This window comes from Netta rufina (genome assembly GCF_964035555.1).
Source record: "Netta rufina genome assembly, chromosome: 34".
Taxonomy (NCBI): Eukaryota; Metazoa; Chordata; class Aves; order Anseriformes; family Anatidae; genus Netta; species Netta rufina.
In genome coordinates, this window is record NC_140158.1 from 766,289 (window position 1) to 786,679 (window position 20,391).

The 20,391-nt window shown below is 44.7% G+C and overlaps 1 protein-coding gene across 1 annotated transcript; it reads right to left on the minus strand.

The window, feature by feature from the left end:
• Positions 1-3,500: 3,500 nt before the first annotated feature.
• LOC311220565 (zinc finger CCCH domain-containing protein 11A-like) lies at positions 3,501-18,046 on the minus strand (the record flags this gene model as incomplete). The annotated part of the gene is given in 25 exon segments (XM_084304127.1): positions 3,501-3,548; positions 4,141-4,257; positions 4,595-4,682; positions 5,916-5,938; positions 6,466-6,528; positions 7,058-7,387; positions 7,635-7,717; positions 8,588-8,850; positions 9,395-9,456; positions 9,871-10,040; positions 10,681-10,873; positions 11,450-11,455; positions 11,563-11,639; positions 11,863-12,354; positions 12,874-12,939; positions 13,143-13,244; positions 13,511-13,573; positions 14,387-14,497; positions 14,792-14,872; positions 15,378-15,497; positions 16,136-16,225; positions 16,228-16,338; positions 16,769-16,892; positions 17,670-17,789; positions 17,993-18,046. Coding segments are annotated over 25 exon segments (3,057 nt in total).
• Between the last annotated feature and the right edge of the window lie 2,345 nt (positions 18,047-20,391).

The following is a 20,391-nucleotide window of genomic DNA, read 5'->3' on the forward strand; positions in this document are numbered from 1 at the left end:
CTCTCATCCACAATTCAAACATAGGATGCGCTTTTAAACAGCTTATAACTAATAGAGGAAGCAAGTCCATTTGAATGCTCTCTCAGACTGGACGCAGCCAGGGTTAGTTAGCTCTTCAAAAAAATAAAAACCAAAAAGCAAAACAAAACAAAAACAAAAAAAAACAGCGCATTTAGAGATGAACGCGTGATTCAAAGTGGCTGCAAAAATGAGGCTCCATCTTCCACAGCCGGACAATTTAACTTTTTTTTTTTTTTTTTTTTTTTTTTTTAATTTAAAATTCAGCATATTCCAATCTCTGGTCTTCAAGATTTCTTCACCTATTAAGAAAACACAAAAACCTTCCCCCGTCTTTATTACCTGTACAGCAAAAAACATACCAGTGCATCTAAAGCCACAGATGTGCATACGCATACACACATCTGTGTTTATGCACACACGAGGAGGGAGTGAGAGAAAGTTAGCGAGAGCGACAGTGAAAATCAGAATTTTTGCCTTTTCGACACAGAGAGCGCGTAAAAATTCTCTCATTTTGAGGGAACTAGAAAAAAATGGAGGCTCTACAAAAGATTTTGATGAGTATGCCTTCGAGGCCGATGCTTTGTAACATGAGGGATCTGGGGGCCAGCACACAAATATGCATACGTATGTACATGCATACAGGATAAACATATCTATACACACAAGCGTGCACAGTATATGTTGTATGATCTCCATATCGAGAACAACTCGTAGCCCTGATCAGACACGTAGAGTTGCAATCAATTAACAGCAGCAAGACAGCAGATCACGGGTACAGCAAGCTTTGAGAGGCAGGGGAATGCTCACTTTGCCAGTGGCATGGCTTCATGATACCAAGGATTTTGAATTAGTTTGATTTTTTGGAAGCAATTTGGTTTTTCTTTCTGCGCTGTAGCAAATACCACAGGTTTGCCATCACGTGCTGTTCCCTAATCCATATATCCATCATCATCCATTGCTGCAGGATCATGAAAGGTTAGAGAAGACGACTTAGGTCCAATTTAACAGCCAATGATTTTTCGATGAGCAGAGCTGCAACAGATTTTATTTAGCCACAAGCAGTTTTTTTTTCTTTTTTTCTGATATGAAGCTAGAAATTTTGATTTTTTTTTTTTTTAAAGACACTAAATGTCACAAAACCTGCAACCAGACCAGATAAAGTTCAAATTAGAGTGATTCTGAATCCTTTCATTAAAACGCTGCACATTTCTGTGCAAATTATTTCTGACTCTTCTGGACAAAAGTGGATGAAATAGTTCTTACAAATTCATAATAAAAGGTTGGAAGCTTTTACTCACACAAACACTAGTGAATTTTCCAGGAAATATTGTTTTGGCAGGGAATTTTCCCAAATCTAAAATAAAGAGAGGAAAAGTTGGGTTCTCATATTAGTTACTGCTTTTGACTGCTGGACAAAGGGAATCAAAACAGTAGTTAAGTGCAAGGTTTCCTTCTCTTCTTTAGTATGGATAGGAATCGTCACTTCGGACCTTTAGCACCTTCAGAAACACACCCAGTGCCATGCAGGTTCCTCTGCAGCTACTTCTAACAATTACTGGTGCTCCTTAGCATGGAAGTTTGACTCAAAACTCTCTCCAGATTTAGCTCTTTTGACTGCCCAAGGAGCTCATCATTTTGCTTGTTGCCTTCCATTTTCCTGAACAGACCGGGAACGCTGTTCAGAATCTGAATGGATCTGGTCTAAGGAATGGGAAGAAAGCAAAACCAACGATACCTTGCAGTATTCCAAATTCCAAAAAAGCAGTCTCATTTTAAAAAGGACCTCAAAAGCTTTTTTTTTTTTTTTTTAAACTGATATCTGCCAACATAGCAATCCAAGCGCTAAACCAACTGAAGTTGCCCCTGAAAGCCTGAATAAAAGTGAGTAACTCTGGTGCACTCAGCAGGTCTGTAATAGAAGTCGGTTTGATTTTTCGATTTCTTTTTTTTTTGCTCCAGGGTGCTGGTAAAATTTTTGCATTAAGAGATTTTGAACCTTTTGTACCAAAGAATTAGAGATGCGCTACAGTGCCAGTAGCTGGGGGTCTGGAAATACACACCAACAAGTGTCATAAGCTTTGCCTTTGCTGAAGAAAGATGAATAGTACAAAGAAAATCTGTCTAGTTTGTTTTACAAGCTTGTCTTTCTCAGTACGGAACAAACTGACCTCCCTGGTCTAACTTTGCAGTTGCCTATTCTGCCTTTGTCCTGCAGAGAAGAGCAAGAAAGGAACAAATCTATTTTTGCACCCCAAAAACGCATTAGAGGAGGATTATCACACCCACCTAAGGGTACTGCCTTGTTTGTTTATAAAGCACAAAGCATTTCTCTTGGACAGTCTCTGTTGCTGGCCTGTTTTGTGCCTTCCATTTATAATAAAGATATTAAGATGCTTACCCCTTGTTTTTTTTTTTTTGTTGTTTGTTTGTTTTTGGTTTTTTTTTAAAGAACAGTGGAAGTGGAGAGTCGGATGACAAGCAAGAACAAACACTAGAAACTCCTTGTTCTGCCCCTGCTTTTTAATCACCCAGCATCACCCCGGCTGCAAAGCAGCCTCTGCTGATTTACCTGCTTGTTAAAGCACCCCACAGGCTGCAAGTGCGGTGTGCTAGGTGTCGTTATATTTAACGGTGCACACGTAACCATTCATCTTCCCACAGTCGAAGCACAGAACAGCCTCTTGCTAACACAACTCATCCCTGCTGCTGCAAGAAACCTCATGGCCTGCAGGAAAACCTCAAGCTAAGAGTTCCAAAGCAAAAGCAGAAAACGCATCATTTGTACTCTTTCTATTTGAGGGAATTCTAGCTGCTAAACGCTGCCTACATCTGAGGGCACGTTCTGAGCCTGGGGGGACGGACACTCAACACCCACTGACAGCAGGAGTGCAAAGATGCCAGCCAAGAAGGCAAAGGTTAGAGCTGAACGCTGCCTCAGCTTCCTCCAGCAGCCAGCTGGGGGTCACCTTTCACCATGCTCTCTGAGACTCTGAGCCCCGAGTTACCGCAGCCGCCACGTACAGCTGCTCCTTGCTGGCCCAAACTATTTGAAGAGTCTTCAAACTTCAGGGACCTGTTTTATGACAGCCTCAAGATCAAATTCATCTGTTCCTGAAGGCGCTGATCGTCCTGCTGTTTCTGTAGCTGTCAAAGAACAATCCTGAACTGAGGCACTCGTCTGATCAGACAGTGTTTCGGCACAGATTTGTCTTTAGCTTGACACATCAAGGTGAAGAGGAATCGATTCTTGCAAGCAACCTCTCAAGCAGGGATCTAATAAGGTGACCAGACGACAGATCTGTTGTGCAGATCTGAGCACGTCACTCTGCAGGGAATCACTTTCAAGCCTAAGATGTTTCACCCATCTCCCTGCCCCAGAGCGACACAAGGAAAGCTCTTAAGTAATTGCTAACCTCTTCTCAGTGCTCACGAGTCCCAAATCACTGATTTTACAATATATAAACCATGGCAGCTGGCACCTAGTTGGCACACGGTGACACTGCACACGTTGGCAGTGTCGTCAGGAGCTGGAAAGTCAGGGGTGAGGGGGTTAAGGGAAAACCACACATCAGTTTAGCAACTTGGCTCCCGTAGGATACTTCCTACGGCAGGAGTTTTAGCAAAGTCCCTCCCTCAGAGGGACCTGCTGGCTAATTAAAACGGGACTTCTGCTGGAGCAGTCAGAAGGCAGCAGGGTATCAGGAGATATCCAGTGGGCATCACTGTCAGTCTGTGGCAGTTTGGGGTCCAGGTATCAGTGGTTATGTGTGGTTTTCTCTGCTTCACTTTCTCCAAAGCTGTGAAAAAATATTTCTTTTACAGCACTGTACAGTCACACTTTACGGATGGAACCGGCTGCATCAACTTCCAGTATGACGGTGTTGGAAAAAGGTGCCTTTGGTGGTCAGGAGCACAACAGCTCTGGTGAGGTGTTATTTAAGTGTGTTCTTACATCTGAGTTTCCTCATAGCAGTATGTAGCTGAGGGGGTCCAGGTTTCCCAGGTAAGATTTATGTTTTTTCTCCTACCAAGCACCAGCTCAGTATACAAAGCTCTGTTAATAACACCCAAGCATGTAGACGTTAAACTGAAACTGCTTTTAAACCTATTTGTTGTTACGAAAATAGCTTCATACACCAACTTCACAGGGTAAAAATTCACATGGAAGGACAGAAAAACCCAGAAGCGCTTCCTGAGCTTCAGTTTACCAACAACACCATCGGATTTAGATCCTGGCTGCCAGGCCAGGATGCAGGGTCTGTAAGCATTGCTGCGATGTGCAAGTGCCAAGGCAGGTTTCTGGCCTGCCCTGACTAAAATACCTTTTTTTTTTTTTTTAATACAAACAGCGTGCCAGGTACGCTGTAATGCCAATGTGCCAGGTCAATAGAGGATGTCAAACAACAGAGGCGTTTATCCTAATTTCTGGCATGAAAACACTTTTAACAGCATTCTTTTCACGAAGAAACCCCTCTCTATCTTCTCCAATGCTCCAGGATCTGCTGCTGCTGCAGCAGCCGCGCTGGTACAACCCACATCTTTGCCAAATCTTTTTTTCATAATTGTGCTTTACCTCGGCAATGTTGAGGTCACTCCTCTTCCTCCTCCAGCTGAGGAAGCAGCTCGCTGGTTCTGCCACACCACAGGTGCGGAAGCGAAAGCTGGGAACACAGGAGTCAAACTCTCAGTGCTCACGAAGCCACCAGGGCACAGGGCTGACCCAGAGGCACCCCGGATCTGCTCTCCCTCCCCGCTGCGAGGCTCGCAGCAGCCCCAACCCGAAGCGCACACAATGCTTCGCATGGTGATGTCATTGCTGATTCTGAGTCCCCAGGTGAGGATCTGCTTCACCACTCTCAACGTTGGTGTTGTTTTTTTTTTTTTTTTTTTTTTTGTTTTTCTTTTAAACATTCACAGCTTATGGGAAACCATCAGGTAAACCACAGATCGCTAGGGAAGAAGTCCCACACGAGGGAAGTCCGTGCTTTACTTCCAGGCAGTGGCACGTGCTTTAACACGCCGCGTTCGACAAAGCAGCTCTCCCCGTTTTGCTCAGTGGCAACAGGCACGACTGCAATGCACACAGCTGTAGGCAGCACCTGCGGGTCCCGAACCCTTAACCCGTTTTTAGAGAGCACCAATTTTTTAAGTAGTGCTTTTCCCTTAATCCATGACCCCTTCTTTCCTTTATTTCTATCGGGTGGCTCTCCTCCATTTTCCTCCTCAGTGTCTGAGCAGACACTGGGAATCGTTTCCGGAGGAAGGGCACTGCTGAAGCTCCTCCATCTACTCTCCGAGAAAAGAGAGTATGTTAAAGAATACATCTTTCCTTTCTTTTCCCTTTTTTAAATACAATTTCTGAAATCAACGCTGCGGCCTGGCAGCAAATATCTACAGGACTAAAGATGATTCCTCATCCTCACTGTAACGTTGTAGTTAACCTCCAAACGAACCCACCTCCCCAGGAAGCGGCCATTTGAGATGGGAAGGGGCAGAGCAAGAGGAAGCTCTCCTTAGCCTAGCTCTTCCCCCAACACCACCTCGCCACCCAGCACCAAATTCAATTCACCTGCTCCGCCCGATCACTCGAACGGGCGTCCGACGCTGGCACACGCCACAGCGGTGGTTCTGATGTGCCTTAAATCACCTCTCCGCAGAATATCTCGGGTCTGTATGCTCAAATAACGCAGTATTTGAGAAATAACGCCCAGAGCTCACACTCTGAGTGCAGCCCAACAGCACCGAAGCACCGGTAGGCTAAACATTCCGAACCTGGCAACAAGGCTGACCCAAGCAACAGCACGGAACCCTTCTGCACCTTCAGCGTGGACATCAGCGTAAGGAAACACAGACCTCCTCGATCCAAATTTTAAGCGAGAAACGCAAAAGGTCACCCAACCGGCTTGTTTTCAGCAAGCTAAGGGAGAAATTAAGGCGACAACCGGGTGCATCCAGAGTTAGTCAGATCCTGAAGGCAGTTCCTTGGGGGAACGGAGGAGCAACGCGCCAGATGAGGGCTGCCTTACAGCGCACCCCTTAGAGGCACTGCTACGGAAGGAAGGCAGAAGGTTGGAACTCGAAATAACTCGCAAGGCGCCTGTTAAGGGGGAAATCTTTCAGTTTTTTCTCAGCAGAACCTCCCCTCTTCCCCCCCCCCCCCCCAAGAAGGCAGCCCGGGGACTCTTTCCTTCCTTAGGGAGAGGGCAGGGACGGGGCAGGGTGGTGGGACAGATGGCCAGAGGGTCGGATGGACGGACAGACAGCCGGACAGAGGGCCCAGAAAGGCCTGACGAAGGGCTCAGGAGCGGGAGGGAAGGGCAGGGCGAGGGGAAGGGCAGAGAAGTACAAATCGTTTTTTCCTTGTGATAACTTTTCTTGACCAAAAAACACGATTGTGAATGAGGCAAAATGAAAGATGAAACATGGGGACGTGCGGATACTCACGATGATGCAGCCATCTATCCGCATGTTCACCTGCTCATAGAGCCACACCTGGATCCTCGACCTCTGCAGAACGAAGGAGGAGAGTAAGTCGGGCCACAAACACTGAGCACTTTTGTTCTCTCATGTGTTCAGAAATACCATCAGGTGAATACTACACATTCGGTGAAGAACACGTTTCCAGTCACAAGGGATCACCCCTGCACGCCCGGCTACACGAGGGGGAAACGCTGGGCTCCTTGTGCCCACCAGCACGCCGCACAGCTCTCCATCCCCCACAAACTCGTCCCGGGACACGGCCAGGAGCCAAAAACTCACCGAGGGGAATCCCCAGATGCTCCCCACTCCCCCCACACCTCCCTAATCCCCATCCCCGCCGCCTCCCCGCAGTACTCACGTTCTGCACGTAGCAGAAGATGAGGTTCTGGGGCGCTGCGTTAAGGGCTCAGCACGGGGACAACAGTTTCAGGCTCGGGGCAAGGCCCCAAACCCCACAACGAGGCCTCAGGGCCCCGCGACAAGGCCTCAAGGCCCGGGCCGAGCCCCCAGGGCCCCAGATCCGAGACCCCTGAGGTCCGAGCCGCCCCCCACCCACCTCCCTGGCACCCCCCAGCCGCAGGAAGGATACGATGGGCTGCACAATCACCTTCTGCACCTTCTGGTCCTGCTCGCGGTACGCCATGGCTGCCGCCGCCTCGCCGCTCCCGCTGCCAGCACCGCAGGCAGAAGAGGCGAAGGCTGATGGCAGAACAGGGCTTGGGGTGAAGGGAAAGCGAGGGCAGGTGGGCGCAGTCTCTGAGCTCTCCTCCTCCTGATTTTGCTTTTTCTCCCCGATTACTGAGCCGGCAGAAGTCCCCGTGAAGTCCTTTGGCACGATGAAGGCCTGCGTGAGCTCCAGCAGCAGTTTCGTCGGCGGAGGTTTTCCCTGGTGGGGCCGGGGCGTCACAGCACACACACACACACACACACACAGAGACGCGTGGTTTTGTCCAAACATTAAGTATTTACAACAAATTCGACAAGCGCTTTTCCTCTGCCAGCAGCAAATGCCTGAGGGCCCCCACAGCTTCACAAATCATAGCGGGAAGAGCCTACCGTGCCGCGAAAAGTTCGGAAAATAATTCAAAATTGATCTGCTAGGGGAAAAAAAACGATGGCTGGTGGCAGGGTACACAATACACCCGAATCTCAGCTTCTTCCTCCGCAGAGTCAGTGCCCACGCCCAAGCGCGATGCTGATGGCACCCGAACATTTGCTGTAGCAGGCAGCAGAGCCAGCAGCTCAGGGGAGCAAGTTTTAAAACCAAGAGGCACTTAAACAACCCTTCATCGACCCCGTAACTGCGGCAGAGTCCCGACTGCTCGCCCCGGAGTCCTCACACCAGCAAAAAGCACCAACCAAAGCCTGGGGGAACTTTGGTACAGCACAAGAGAAGGGAGTGGGGGTAGCGGAGCCGCATGGCAGAGCTGCTGCTTTTCACCATTTGATCCTCCCTGATAATTGAAAGGAAGGCTGGGTGGGCTGACCCCCACCCCCACTCCTGGCAGCAAGTTTGGTCCACAACACACTGGAATAACGATTCTGCTCCCTCCCACCACTACAGCTTCATCATCTGACACGGGTACAGTCAAAACAATGGCATACACGAGTAAAAGTCAAGAGTTGACATAGTAACTCCAGGATTTGTCTATCAACTGTCCGAGAAATCAGAACACCGAAGCTTCACAATGTGCCCAACATCGAGTTGTGCCAAGGGCGGAGGAAGGAAGAAGCTTTACGTTTAAGCCTTCAGAGCATCGCTCCATCAGAAGATCGATTTGCAGCCACCATGGCGTGCCAATGGAGATCTTTCTGTGCCAAAAGAAGTGCTTTGTCCTCTCGATATCGAAGGCAACCACCTATAGTTACAGAACGGATGCACAAGACCTTACCTCTGACCAGCAGGGAAATTTAGGACAACTGAGTGCAGATCCTGCCAATTTCTACCACTTCGGACTGTGCTTTAAGTCTCATTGCAAAGCCTCAGTTAGAAAAAGGATCACCTCGGGGTATCCAACAAGAAGAACAGTTTCAATTTTTTTTTTTTTTTTTTTTTTAATTCTACCATAGGACTACGCAGTTCAACTGTCAATCATCTCGGAGAGTTCAAGGAGGAGGTCATCCTCGTCCTTCCCTGGGTCTAAGTCGATTTCGGCTTCCAGTCTGCCTCCTGAGATTTCCCAAAGTAGCTTCTCAAAATCTTCATCCGCAGATAAGGGCGCGTTCCCTGTGGAACTCAGCCGGCGTGTCCGTGCCTCTTCTAGCTGGGAAGAAGCTGAGGTCGAGGTCTCGAGATCCATCTCCATCTGCTCCTCAAATCTTTCCGGGCTTCCAAGACGCACTTCAGGTCTTGGGAGAGCAAGAAAGAACAATCAGGATATGCCATTTCTTAACGGGAAATCCCTTTCCTGCAAACCGGCTCTTAAAACTGTAGGCAAGCCCTCCTACGCTTCAATCTTACACAGGGATTGTTATCAATCAACCCAGGGCTACATTTAGAGCCCGATGCGTTACCAGGTACATTTTTCAGTCTGGGGGTTTATCTGTGAAGCCAGGGCACCTGGAGTTGAGGTGGCATTCTTGAGGACCAAAAGGCAGAGGACACTACTCATCATCTATCACCTCACGAGGAAGTAGAACTTCACCTCATCCTCGTTCAGGTATTCAGACAACCCAAGAAGTCACCGGAAAGCTGTGCTGACTTGCAGCATTTCAAGAAAGCCTAATTAAGCAATCCTGCTAGCTGCTAGAAAGTGGTTTCAGGTGACTTATTCCTTTGATGGATTTGGGCTTTAATTATCTCAGAACCCTCATTTTTTCCCACATGTGACAGAACTTATGTTTCCCTGGGGATATACACTGATTAAGAAAAAGAGCAAGTTGGGGTTGTCACCTGTTTGGGGGATTTTCTTCAAGTCTGATGGCTGGGACGTGCTCCGGCACGTCTGAAACACCCTAGAAAGCAGCAAAACAGTATTTATGACACATGGGTAAAAGATTCCTTAATAGCTTTTTCCTCCACACTGCTTCTCCTCTGGCATTGCGGAGCCGTGGCCAAAATACAAAAGCAAGGTGCTCCTGAAGAAAGTTCACATTCACCTGGAGGTTACTCATGATCTTGTGTCTTTTAAGAACATGGCATTAATGGACAAAATCCCCCACACCAGAGAAATCACAGCATCAGAGTACCGGTTAAAGAGTGCCATTCATCTCATAAATACAGAAGGGTTCTACAAGCATCCTGGAGACAGCTACTGGATTTCAAAGGAAACAGAAGGCCTGCAGAACGTTTGAGTTTTCCACCTTTTCTCCTAGAGGAGGGTAGAAATTTAACAAGGGATCCATCTCTGCATTAGCCCCTGGCCTTACCATGGCTGCTTTTCTGGCTGGAGGTCCCATCATGTCAGCATCAAAGGCAGTCTGTAGTTCCACAGCTGCTATGGCAGAGGGATAACTCCCAGGTGCCTTACGTTTCAGTGCCTTCTTCTTGGGGAAAGTGACTTTCCCACGCGAAGGCTTCGCAGGTGTCATAAAGTTGGCTAGAGTAAAAGGAAGAGAGAACTGATACAGTCTTGCTCTGCCTCAGGAAAAATCCAGGTTCTCTTAATCATTTCCACAGTCCTTCTACACAGTTAAATGCATTTGGCCAGCACAATTACACCGCCATTGCCTGGATTCTCAGGAATCTTTTCCACATAGTAAACTCTGTCTACCAACAAGCCATACAAAGGAACAAAGAAACCGAAGAGCTACAGTAAATAATAATCCAGGACAAGGGACACCTCCGACACATAGCAATCCTAAGTGCAAGCTAGGTTCACAAATATAGACGGCTTTTATATTTAAAGTCCTGCTCCCGCTAGGAAAGGAAAAAGCAGCAGTTATAGTAGGACAAGAGTGTATGCAACTGTTGTACCAGCTTCCTCTACCTTGCAGTGATGTCCCACAGTTAAGCTGTTCTACAAAGTCCACACTTGTAGTGTCATTTTCTAGTCTCCCGTTCCTTACCTAACATCTGGCTGGCAGGAAAAGAAACAAACTAAGAAAAAGAAAGTACACCCTTTGCTTCGTAGCATTGCGTGGCAAAATGCACCCTGCCAGAGTTACAGCATGAGAATTGTCATCTTCTGTCTGTATTTCAGAAGACAACCTAAGTAACTCTTAACCTTCAACACTTACTTTTAGCTTCCTGGCCCTGAAATTGAGCTGCCACTTTCCCTGCTGGTTCAGTATTAAAGAAGCCAGCAGCAGATTTGACAGCAGCTTCCTCCTTCCGAAGCTTCTCTTGTTGTTCTCTCTGTTGCCACTTCTCCCACCGTCTCTCTTCAAAGCTCTTCTCTGGACATTTACGAGTTCCGCTCTGCTGAGTGGGCTAGAAGGAAAGAAAAGGAGTGCATGAATAGGACAAAAAAAAAAAAAAAAAATCCGTGGAGATTTCGTTAAGAAAATCTGATCAGCAATCCCTCCAAAATGGTCTTGATGTGGAACAGCATATTAATATTGTTCAGGTTACTGTTGTGTTTTTTTTTCTCCATAAAATTCTGCCTGTAGCAAGAGCCATGCTTTACTATGGACACAGTCTCACATATCTGCAATATCCACTATGGCAAGCTTCTTTAAACAGATAGGATGTTCTGCTGTACATCTATTTATCACATTCTTTTTAAGCAGCAGAAAGTCATACAAGTTCCCCTATACAGTATCCACTGACAGATTGATTTCCTTGAACACAGAACTCTGGCCTTCTGTATTAAATCCTTCATGTCTGACAGATCAAGTCAGTAAGAACAAAAAGAATTCCCTCCACGTTAACTGTGTAGATTTCAGCTGGTGCTAACAGGGTTTCTTTGTTGCTGTGGTATAAACAGACTGATTCCAAGTTTGAGGATTACAGAGCTGTCTGGAAATGCTGCTGGCGATAGGATTTAGACTGCACTGCAGCTCCTACCAGGTGCTGAAGGGTAAGAACACACTCAAGAGGGTGGCACACGGTGAGTAACAAAACTTGTCAGAATTATCAGAAATTGTACGAATGTATGTGTGTCTTCACAGAGGACTCACCTGTACATCAGGTCCAGAGGAAAGTTTAGGAAAAGGCCGGTTCAATTCCACTGTCTTCTTTTCTTCTTTTTCAGGTGCTTTAAAAAAAGACAAAAAAAAGTTTTGTCAACGGCAGAAATAAAGAAAGCTGGGTACTTGTTTCCTTTGTGCATTTATTTCCTTGTGTCCCATGAGAGAGAGAGAGAAAGGCTACAATGTGCAAGCCATTCAGCATTTATCCATGAAGCAGATCCTGAGCAAACTGAACTTGCTCAATATGGGAAGCACCTCACTGGGGCAGGCATTAAAGCATCTTATTACCTGTTAGTTTTGTGCTCCATAAAGATTTCTGCTCTGCTGGGGCAGGTCCGGGTAGTGCTGAGGGAGCTGGCACATCTCCTTCACTCTGCTGCATCCGCAGAGCTTTCTCACGCTTTATTTCTTCCAAGGTTTTAACACGTACTTCTCCTTCTGGCTTGACTTTTCCTGCCGGCTCCTTCGCCTGCCCTTTGCTGGGCCCGGACAGAGCGAGCTGCTTCTTGGACTCACCCTGAATTTTGCTCTTGCTATGGCATTCTCCTGCTTTTTTCTTCTCTTCTACCAAGCGATTATTCTTTTTTTCAGACAAGGCTTCAGAGAAAGTTTGGATGCGACCTGCACGAGCAGCTCTTGCCCCTGCGCTGGAATCTTCACTTTTACCATGCCCTTCAGCCTCGGCTTTGGCTTGAGTTTCGCGTCTCTGAAGAGCTTTCTCACGACGGATTTCCTCCAGTGTTTTCACATGGATCTCTCCCATCGGCTTAGCAGCCTTCCCTGTCATCATCAAGAAATGAGGAGAAGCACCAACATTTAAAGAGAGTCCAGCAATATTTTAAGTCTCCAAAATTTGTCAGAGCACTAAGGAAAACTCATCTTGACTGTTCCCAATAATGCATCTTAGAACAATATCCTTAGAACAACATTCTCCTCTTCCTCTGAGCCACTTGTATTTTGAAGACCAGCCCTATCCAGAGAGAACTGCTACACAGAAATGCTGCTTTACTTTATTACTTTTTTAGTCTGCATTTCAAATTCCTGCTCCTGGCAGTGGTTCTATTCTAATTGTACGTAACGCTTCACAGAAGCAGCTAAAAACCTTGACAAGGCACAAGTAGAAAATAAACACACACCTAGAGCCAGAGTTCTGATAGTGGCTGTCAGAAGAGCTTCAGCACTCAAGCAAGAGGCGTCAGTTCTTTGTTTTCGTTTAAATTAGTTTTTAGGGATGTATGAAAGCACTCCAAGTTCATGGAAAGGAAGGAGGAGAAAGCACATTTAATATCTAGCTGTTACCTCTCTCAGTACTGGTCTGTTTAGGAGGTAATCCCAGCCTGTCCTTCAGAGACTTGGGAACTCGAACTGCAAAACAGAAAAAGAACGAATTAGGGAGGCTGCATAATGTCAACTTCAGGTTCACATTTCAAAACAAGACAGGAAAGGTGACTTTGAATCCCAGTGATTACGACCTCAGCCAACATGCAAAAAGAAACATCACTGGAAAAGGACAAACAGAAAGACTAAATACAAAACCCAGGAATCCAATCCAGATGCCCGTTTAGTACCTGTCTCTCTCTTGGGTGCTTTGTCAGCATTTCCCGGAGCCTCTACCTTCTTCCCCAGCCTTTCAGCAAGGCTGCGCTTCACTGGAAGGCTGCTTACATCATCTTCAGAGAAAACAAGGAATATTGTAAGAACTTTTCTTTGCAGGAAGGTTTGAGAACAGTCAACAATAAGCTTCTCTTTTTCAAGCATATTTTCATAGAATTGCCTTTCAGCTGCTAAATGATTTATTTATTTATTTATTTGCCATTTCTGCCGTCAACACAGATCTCCACTGCAATGTATTTTCCTTTCATACATCACAAATACTCTTTAATGCAGTCATATATAGAAGGCAGCACCTACGTAACAGCTCGTAAAAAGTTCTTACCTGCAGAGGCTTTCTGTTTTCCTTGTCTATCAGCAAGATCTACTCGAACCACAGGTTCCTCCCCTAAAACAAAAGGGAATTTTTTTTTCTATTTCACAGAAACCAGTAGCCAACAGAAATGGTATCCTGTTAGCCCATGTCCAAAAAACCCCAGTCAGACACTCTTTTGACAGCTAAACCACATAAACTCATATTTTAACTATAATTAACATAGAAAAAAAATATTAATAGTCTCAGTGCTTGCTTCAAATTCCAGCTGAGATAGTAGAGAGTGAATCTGAGCCTGCTTGACACCTATACTTTGTGCAGAACAAAGCTGCATAAGCAAGCAGAATATTCTTAGGTACAAATGCTGAGAAATATTCCTTTCTAAGGTGAATGTCTACGAGTAAAAGTACTTCCACACTTTTTTCCTTTTAAAAGGCATTTGCACAGCTCTAAACAATTTATATACAAACTCCTGTCATACTGTGTCCACACCTGCCACTGTCAGCCTCTTTAATCCTTCAGAAATTGCTTCTTGTATAGCACTGGCTTCTACAGCTCGCTCTTCTCGTTACTCTTCTGTTTTTCAGTTACCCCCCTATTTGCATACTGACACTTTTTTTTTTTTTCTCCTGCCGCTGCACTTAACCTGAGCACCAAATCTTTCCAGTACAACCAGGGACTTTAAGCATAAAAGCACGTTTTGAACAGAAGGCAGCACCAGAAGGCTAACATGGGTGAATTGTTTTAAGTATTGCTTAACCCTCCAGTTTAGGAGTAAGGAAATCAAAACAAAAGCATTCATTGGCTAACATGGGTGAATTGTTTTAAGTATTGCTTAACCCTCCAGTTTAGGAGTAAGGAAATCAAAACAAAAGCATTCATTATTACCTTTCTTGGAAGACAGTGTCACAGTTCTCACCACTGTCCGGACATTTTCCTTTTCTGGAGCAGGAAAAATCATAGAATCAACGGGACGAAGAGAAGATCTTGAAGAACCTTCTGTTCAGAGCAACCAAAACATAAGGAAGTTTACCCAACATAAAAAACTATCACAAAGAACAAAAAACTTTAAATGATTTGTTACTGTCAAAAATACAGCAAGCAGAGCATGTAAAGAAGAGAGGTGACTAATTTGCCTCTGGTTGCCCTTTGAACTCCCATTTAGAATACCAGCTGGCTGAGAATCAGGTTGCTTTATGCCCCCAGCTAAAAATGGAAGTCTGTCCCTCAAGCAGCTCCCAGTCACCATCACCTGCCGTGAACAGGATAAGAAAGTAGGGAATATTAACTCACCACCGTGTCTCTTATTTTTTTCCTTCATCTTCTGCCATTTGATTTCCTCAAGTGTTTTTATTCCAAAATTCAGATTGCCCTCTGAAAACAGGAAACAGTTCATGAGACAGGCTTAGAGGCACTCACTGAGGACCACAGGTCCTCAGGCTTCTTAGCGCTCAGGAACTTTCTGAAGTATTTAGAATAAAGCCTGTCAACACTCCTCACAAGTGAAAGAGCCATAGAACCAATGGCATTTTGCCCCTCCTTTCATCCTTCAGGGTTCAAAATGTAGTTTTAATTTTAATCCATTTACACGATATTAGATCCCTCTATTGTTAGATATGGCTTATCAACAGTGGTTGCAAGGCTGCACGTGCAGCCATTTAAACTCCATGCTGTGGCCCTGTTTTGTTCTCCAAAAGTGAAGAAAAGGAGTTCACCTTTCTGACCCAATGGGCACATGATGGTATTAATGGCAGAAATGAGATCACGGAAATAACCGACTCCATTCAGCACCCCTACATTTTGTTGTGTTTTTACACCACACTGCTTTTGAGTTAACTGTCAAGTTCTTCTGATTTATCCTACTAAGGTGCTGGCATACCTTGTTTAGTAGTAATAGAACTGCCTTTCCGAGTGGAAATCACCCGTAATCCATTTTTGCCTTCCGCAGCTGGATGCTGGATGGGAGTTTTAGTTTCTTCTCCTTCCTCAGAAAGTTGGTCTGAAGGGGAAAAATCGATTCAGTTATGCATAGACCAGATTGGTCATGATTACGTAGCTCATGCAGTGACACTTCAGCCCATGGTTCATATAAAAAACTTTGTTGCTGTTTTGTGTTTTTTTTTTGTTTGTTTTGTTTTGTTTGTTTGTTTTTAAACAGCTACACTGACCTGATGAACTCCTAAGTAGAATACACTAGGACAAAACATCTAAGACTCTAGATTCTCTCTGCAGCTTTAACTACTACACAACACATTGCTCTTCAGACAGAAAAAAGAAATTTCCTTCCTAGTTTCATATAGAACTTTACACAACAGACCAGCTAAAGCCAGGAGTGGTTCCAAGCTTTCCTCCAACGTTTCAGGTTCTGTCCACCGACTGCCAGACAAAGCCACCAGTGACCTGGCCAGACTGCCTGCCCTATTGCTAGTCAGACCTCAGGTCATCTGTGATTTATACATTCATTTACAGCACAGATTCCTTCAAGAACCAAAGATTTAAGACATTCATTTACAGCACAGATTCCTTCAAGAACCAAAGATTTAACACATTCATTTACAGCACAGATTCCTTCAAGAACCAAAGATTTACACAATCATTTACAGCACAAATTTGTTCCAAGATCCAAAACATGCTCACCATCATCACCTTCATCATCATCTGCAGCATTGATTACAACTGGAGGGTGTGTAGGGCTTGGGACATTTTCAGAGTTTTCCACTTTCGTCACCCCCTTAGCTGTGGAGAGGGATTTGACTGGACAGAAAGTTTGTTTTGCTGCAGTGACATCTGAGCCACTTTCAAATCATCGTCCGCGGACTCAGGCGGACTTGGCAGTGTAGCTAGAGGAAGAGGAGGATCATCGGTAATATGGCAGTTTAAAACTTTGACCACAATGCAAAGAGATGGTAGCAAAGGCAGATAACCTGCACAGACAACGAGTTCAGCATCTCCTTTTGCCCATCCCATCACTGCTTACGCCGTGAACAATGACTTCCCTTCGAACAACAACACATCTCCCTACCACCCAGCAAAAGAGGAAACAACAGGAAGCAAACTGCAAGGCAAACATCACACTAAGCAAAGAGAAGCTGAGCACGAAAGCAGAAAACAAACACCAGCAGTACACTCGCTGCAGTACACCTATGACTGCAGACCTTTTCCTGCACTCACAAATGAACAGTTACCTGATGCCCCCTACAGGATTGGCACCCACTAAGTACTACTCAAAATTAATTCTTCAGCGCTTAAAGAAAAAGGACCTAAACTCACTCTTGCTTGGTGGTAAGAACTGTCCATCGATGTAACGTCCCTTTGCATGATGAAAAGCACAGTTGGCTTTCTGACAGCCTCCCGGCTGGTTCTCCCAGTAGCAAGGAATCTCACTGCGCTTTTTCTGAAGACAGAAAGAAAGAAAAGCTTGTGATAACATGTACCTGAGGCTTGCAAAGAGATGCACAGCTCCAGATCGTGACAGCTGTCACAACACAGTGCTGAAACATCATTCCAAAGGTCAGTTTCTCAGTTAAGTGTAGTATTTCTGGGCATATTCACAAAGTTTGCATAAGCTGTAACCACTATGCACATTTAGATTGGTCATCATTCAGTTTGAGAAGACAGGCACTCTCAGACATCCGTTGAGGGTGGGTTAAACTAATACACCTAGGATTATACTAGGATTATTCAGAGGGAAAAAGAACATCTGAAATTGCCTAGGCTAACCCTGTCTAGAACTACTTCTTGGACACTTAGTTCTGCTGCACCTTTAACTTTCCCCACTTCCTACCCCAGGCAGCTACAACAGCGTTATCTGAAGGACTGTGGGTCAGAAGAGACCTGATAGTTCATTATCAAGCCTGCTCCCATGAGGATAGAACAGCCTGTTTATTACCCCCCTGCTCCAGCAGGTTTTAGCAGTCTATTTAACAGCTATTCTGCATCTCTTGAGAAAACTGTCAGCATCTAATAAAAAAAAATAAAAATATCTTGCTAAGACATACCTAAGGCATTGATTTTATTTCCCTCTGCTTCCTCCCACCCCCCCTCTTGGTAGCAGAAACCGGTATGATTTTGAAGCAAACGAATCTATCCTGCAAAAGCACAATCAGTACACCTACGGCACTGAAAAATGCTTTTGTTGATTTATTTTGAGAACACATCGTTAGGCACTCACGTCAATTTCCATGTGTCTGAATCGGCAGACATTCCTGAAACAATGACCCTCCTGCCACAGCTTGCAGACCGTCTCATTGCCCAGAGCAGCTTCGCAGTGGCGGTAGGCACATTTGTCTCCCTGGAACCAAAAGGAAACCAACAAGGAAAATAGAGTACAGCCTCAAAAATGGCCATGCTGCTGCCTCATGTTGCTACAACTGAATTCAGAATCTATCTGGTTCTCAAGTTAACCAAAGACCAGTGTGCTTCCTCCTCCTAATCTACTCCTTCCCGAAAAAAAAAGGGGAAAAAAAAAGCAAGGCAAAGGAAAACCAGCCATACCTTGGTACAGGTAGAATAGAAATAGAAGTAGCAGTCGTCTCCTTGTTTAGACATGCCGACGAGTTCTGCTAACAAGCTTGGGTTCTCTCCACTGGGACTTCCTCTGCTCTTGGAGAGAGCTGTCTTCACCCTTGCTTGGGCTGAAAGTCTTCTACTGGCTTGTGATCGGTGAAATCTTCTTTTTAAAAGTAACCCGAAAGAAAGTAACAAGTGAAAAATAATGAGGAACGAACATTTTTCCAGCTTTCTTCAGTTAATCAAATCAAGTTATCAGTCTCTCGAAGAGAGCAAAGCCTTGAAATCAGCTGTTACATGAACTAACTAAATATTAAAGTTCTGTAAAGCTGCCAGGAGCTTTGTCAGCAAGCGTTCTCTTCCACATCCTCAATAATATGACTTGGAGCACATCTGGAAGCCTGAAAACAGAGTCACTCCTTAAAAAACCACCTGATGATACATGCAAGTCAATAATCAACTATGGCTACAAATAACTTCTCTAGAACACAGTTAGGACACATTAAACAGCATGTTCCAGCCACTGTGGGTCTTCGATTTCACCTACCTGGACAACCTCAGCAAAGTTATCGATCTTCAAAGGCTTCCAGTTAACTGCTCCTGTAGGCCCAACCAAGACTGAATCCGTGAATTAATAATAAAGGGGTAGGAAGAATTTTCCTCCTCACTTTGCCAAGGGAACCTCTCATCCACAATTCAAACATAGGATGTGCTTTTAAACAGCTTATAACTAATAGAGGAAGCAAGTCCATTTGAATGCTCTCTCAGACTGGACGCAGCCAGGGTTAGTTAGCTCTTCAAAAAAATAAAAACCAAAAAGCAAAACAAAACAAAAACAAAAAAAAACAGCGCATTTAGAGATGAACGCGTGATTCAAAGTGGCTGCAAAAATGAAGCTCCATCTTCCACAGCCGGACAATTTAACTTTTTTTTTTTTTTTTTTTTTTTTTTAATTTAAAATTCAGCATATTCCAATCTCTGGTCTTCAAGATTTCTTCACCTATTAAGAAAACACAAAAACCTTCCCCCGTCTTTATTACCTGTACAGCAAAAAACATACCAGTGCATCTAAAGCCACAGATGTGCATATGCATACACACATCTGTGTTTATGCACACACGAGGAGGGAGTGAGAGAAAGTTAGCGAGAGCGACAGTGAAAATCAGAATTTTTGCCTTTTCGACACAGAGAGCGCGTAAAAATTCTCTCATTTTGAGGGAACTAGAAAAAAATGGAGGCTCTACAAAAGATTTTGATGAGTATGCCTTCGAGGCCGATGCTTTGTGACATGAGGGATCTGGGGGCCAGCACACAAATATGCATACGTATGTACATGCATACAGGATAAACATATCTATACACACAAGCGTGCACAGTATATGTTGTATGATCTCCATATCGAGAACAACTCGTAGCCCTGATCAGACACGTAGAGTTGCAATCAATTAACAGCAGCAAGACAGCAGATCATGGGTACAGCAAGCTTTGAGAGGCAGGGGAATGCTCACTTTGCCAGTGGCATGGCTTCATGATACCAAGGATTTTGAATTAGTTTGATTTTTTGGAAGCAATTTGGTTTTTCTTTCTGCGCTGTAGCAAATACCACAGGTTTGCCATCACGTGCTGTTCCCTAATCCATATATCCATCATCATCCATTGCTGCAGGATCATGAAAGGTTAGAGAAGATGACTTAGGTCCAATTTAACAGCCAATGATTTTTCGATGAGCAGAGCTGCAACAGATTTTATTTAGCCACAAGCAGTTTTTTTTTCTTTTTTTCTGATATGAAGCTAGAAATTTTGATTTTTTTTTTTTTAAAGACACTAAATGTCACAAAACCTGCAACCAGACCAGATAAAGTTCAAATTAGAGTGATTCTGAATCCTTTCATTAAAACGCTGCACATTTCTGTGCAAATTATTTCTGACTCTTCTGGACAAAAGTGGATGAAATAGTTCTTACAAATTCATAATAAAAGGTTGGAAGCTTTTACTCACACAAACACTAGTGAATTTTCCAGGAAATATTGTTTTGGCAGGGAATTTTCCCAAATCTAAAATAAAGAGAGGAAAAGTTGGGTTCTCATATTAGTTACTGCTTTTGACTGCTGGACAAAGGGAATCAAAACAGTAGTTAAGTGCAAGGTTTCCTTCTCTTCTTTAGTATGGATAGGAATTGTCACTTCGGACCTTTAGCACCTTCAGAAACACACCCAGTGCCATGCAGGTTCCTCTGCAGCTACTTCTAACAATTACTGGTGCTCCTTAGCATGGAAGTTTGACTCAAAACTCTCTCCAGATTTAGCTCTTTTGACTGCCCAAGGAGCTCATCATTTTGCTTGTTGCCTTCCATTTTCCTGAACAGACCGGGAACGCTGTTCAGA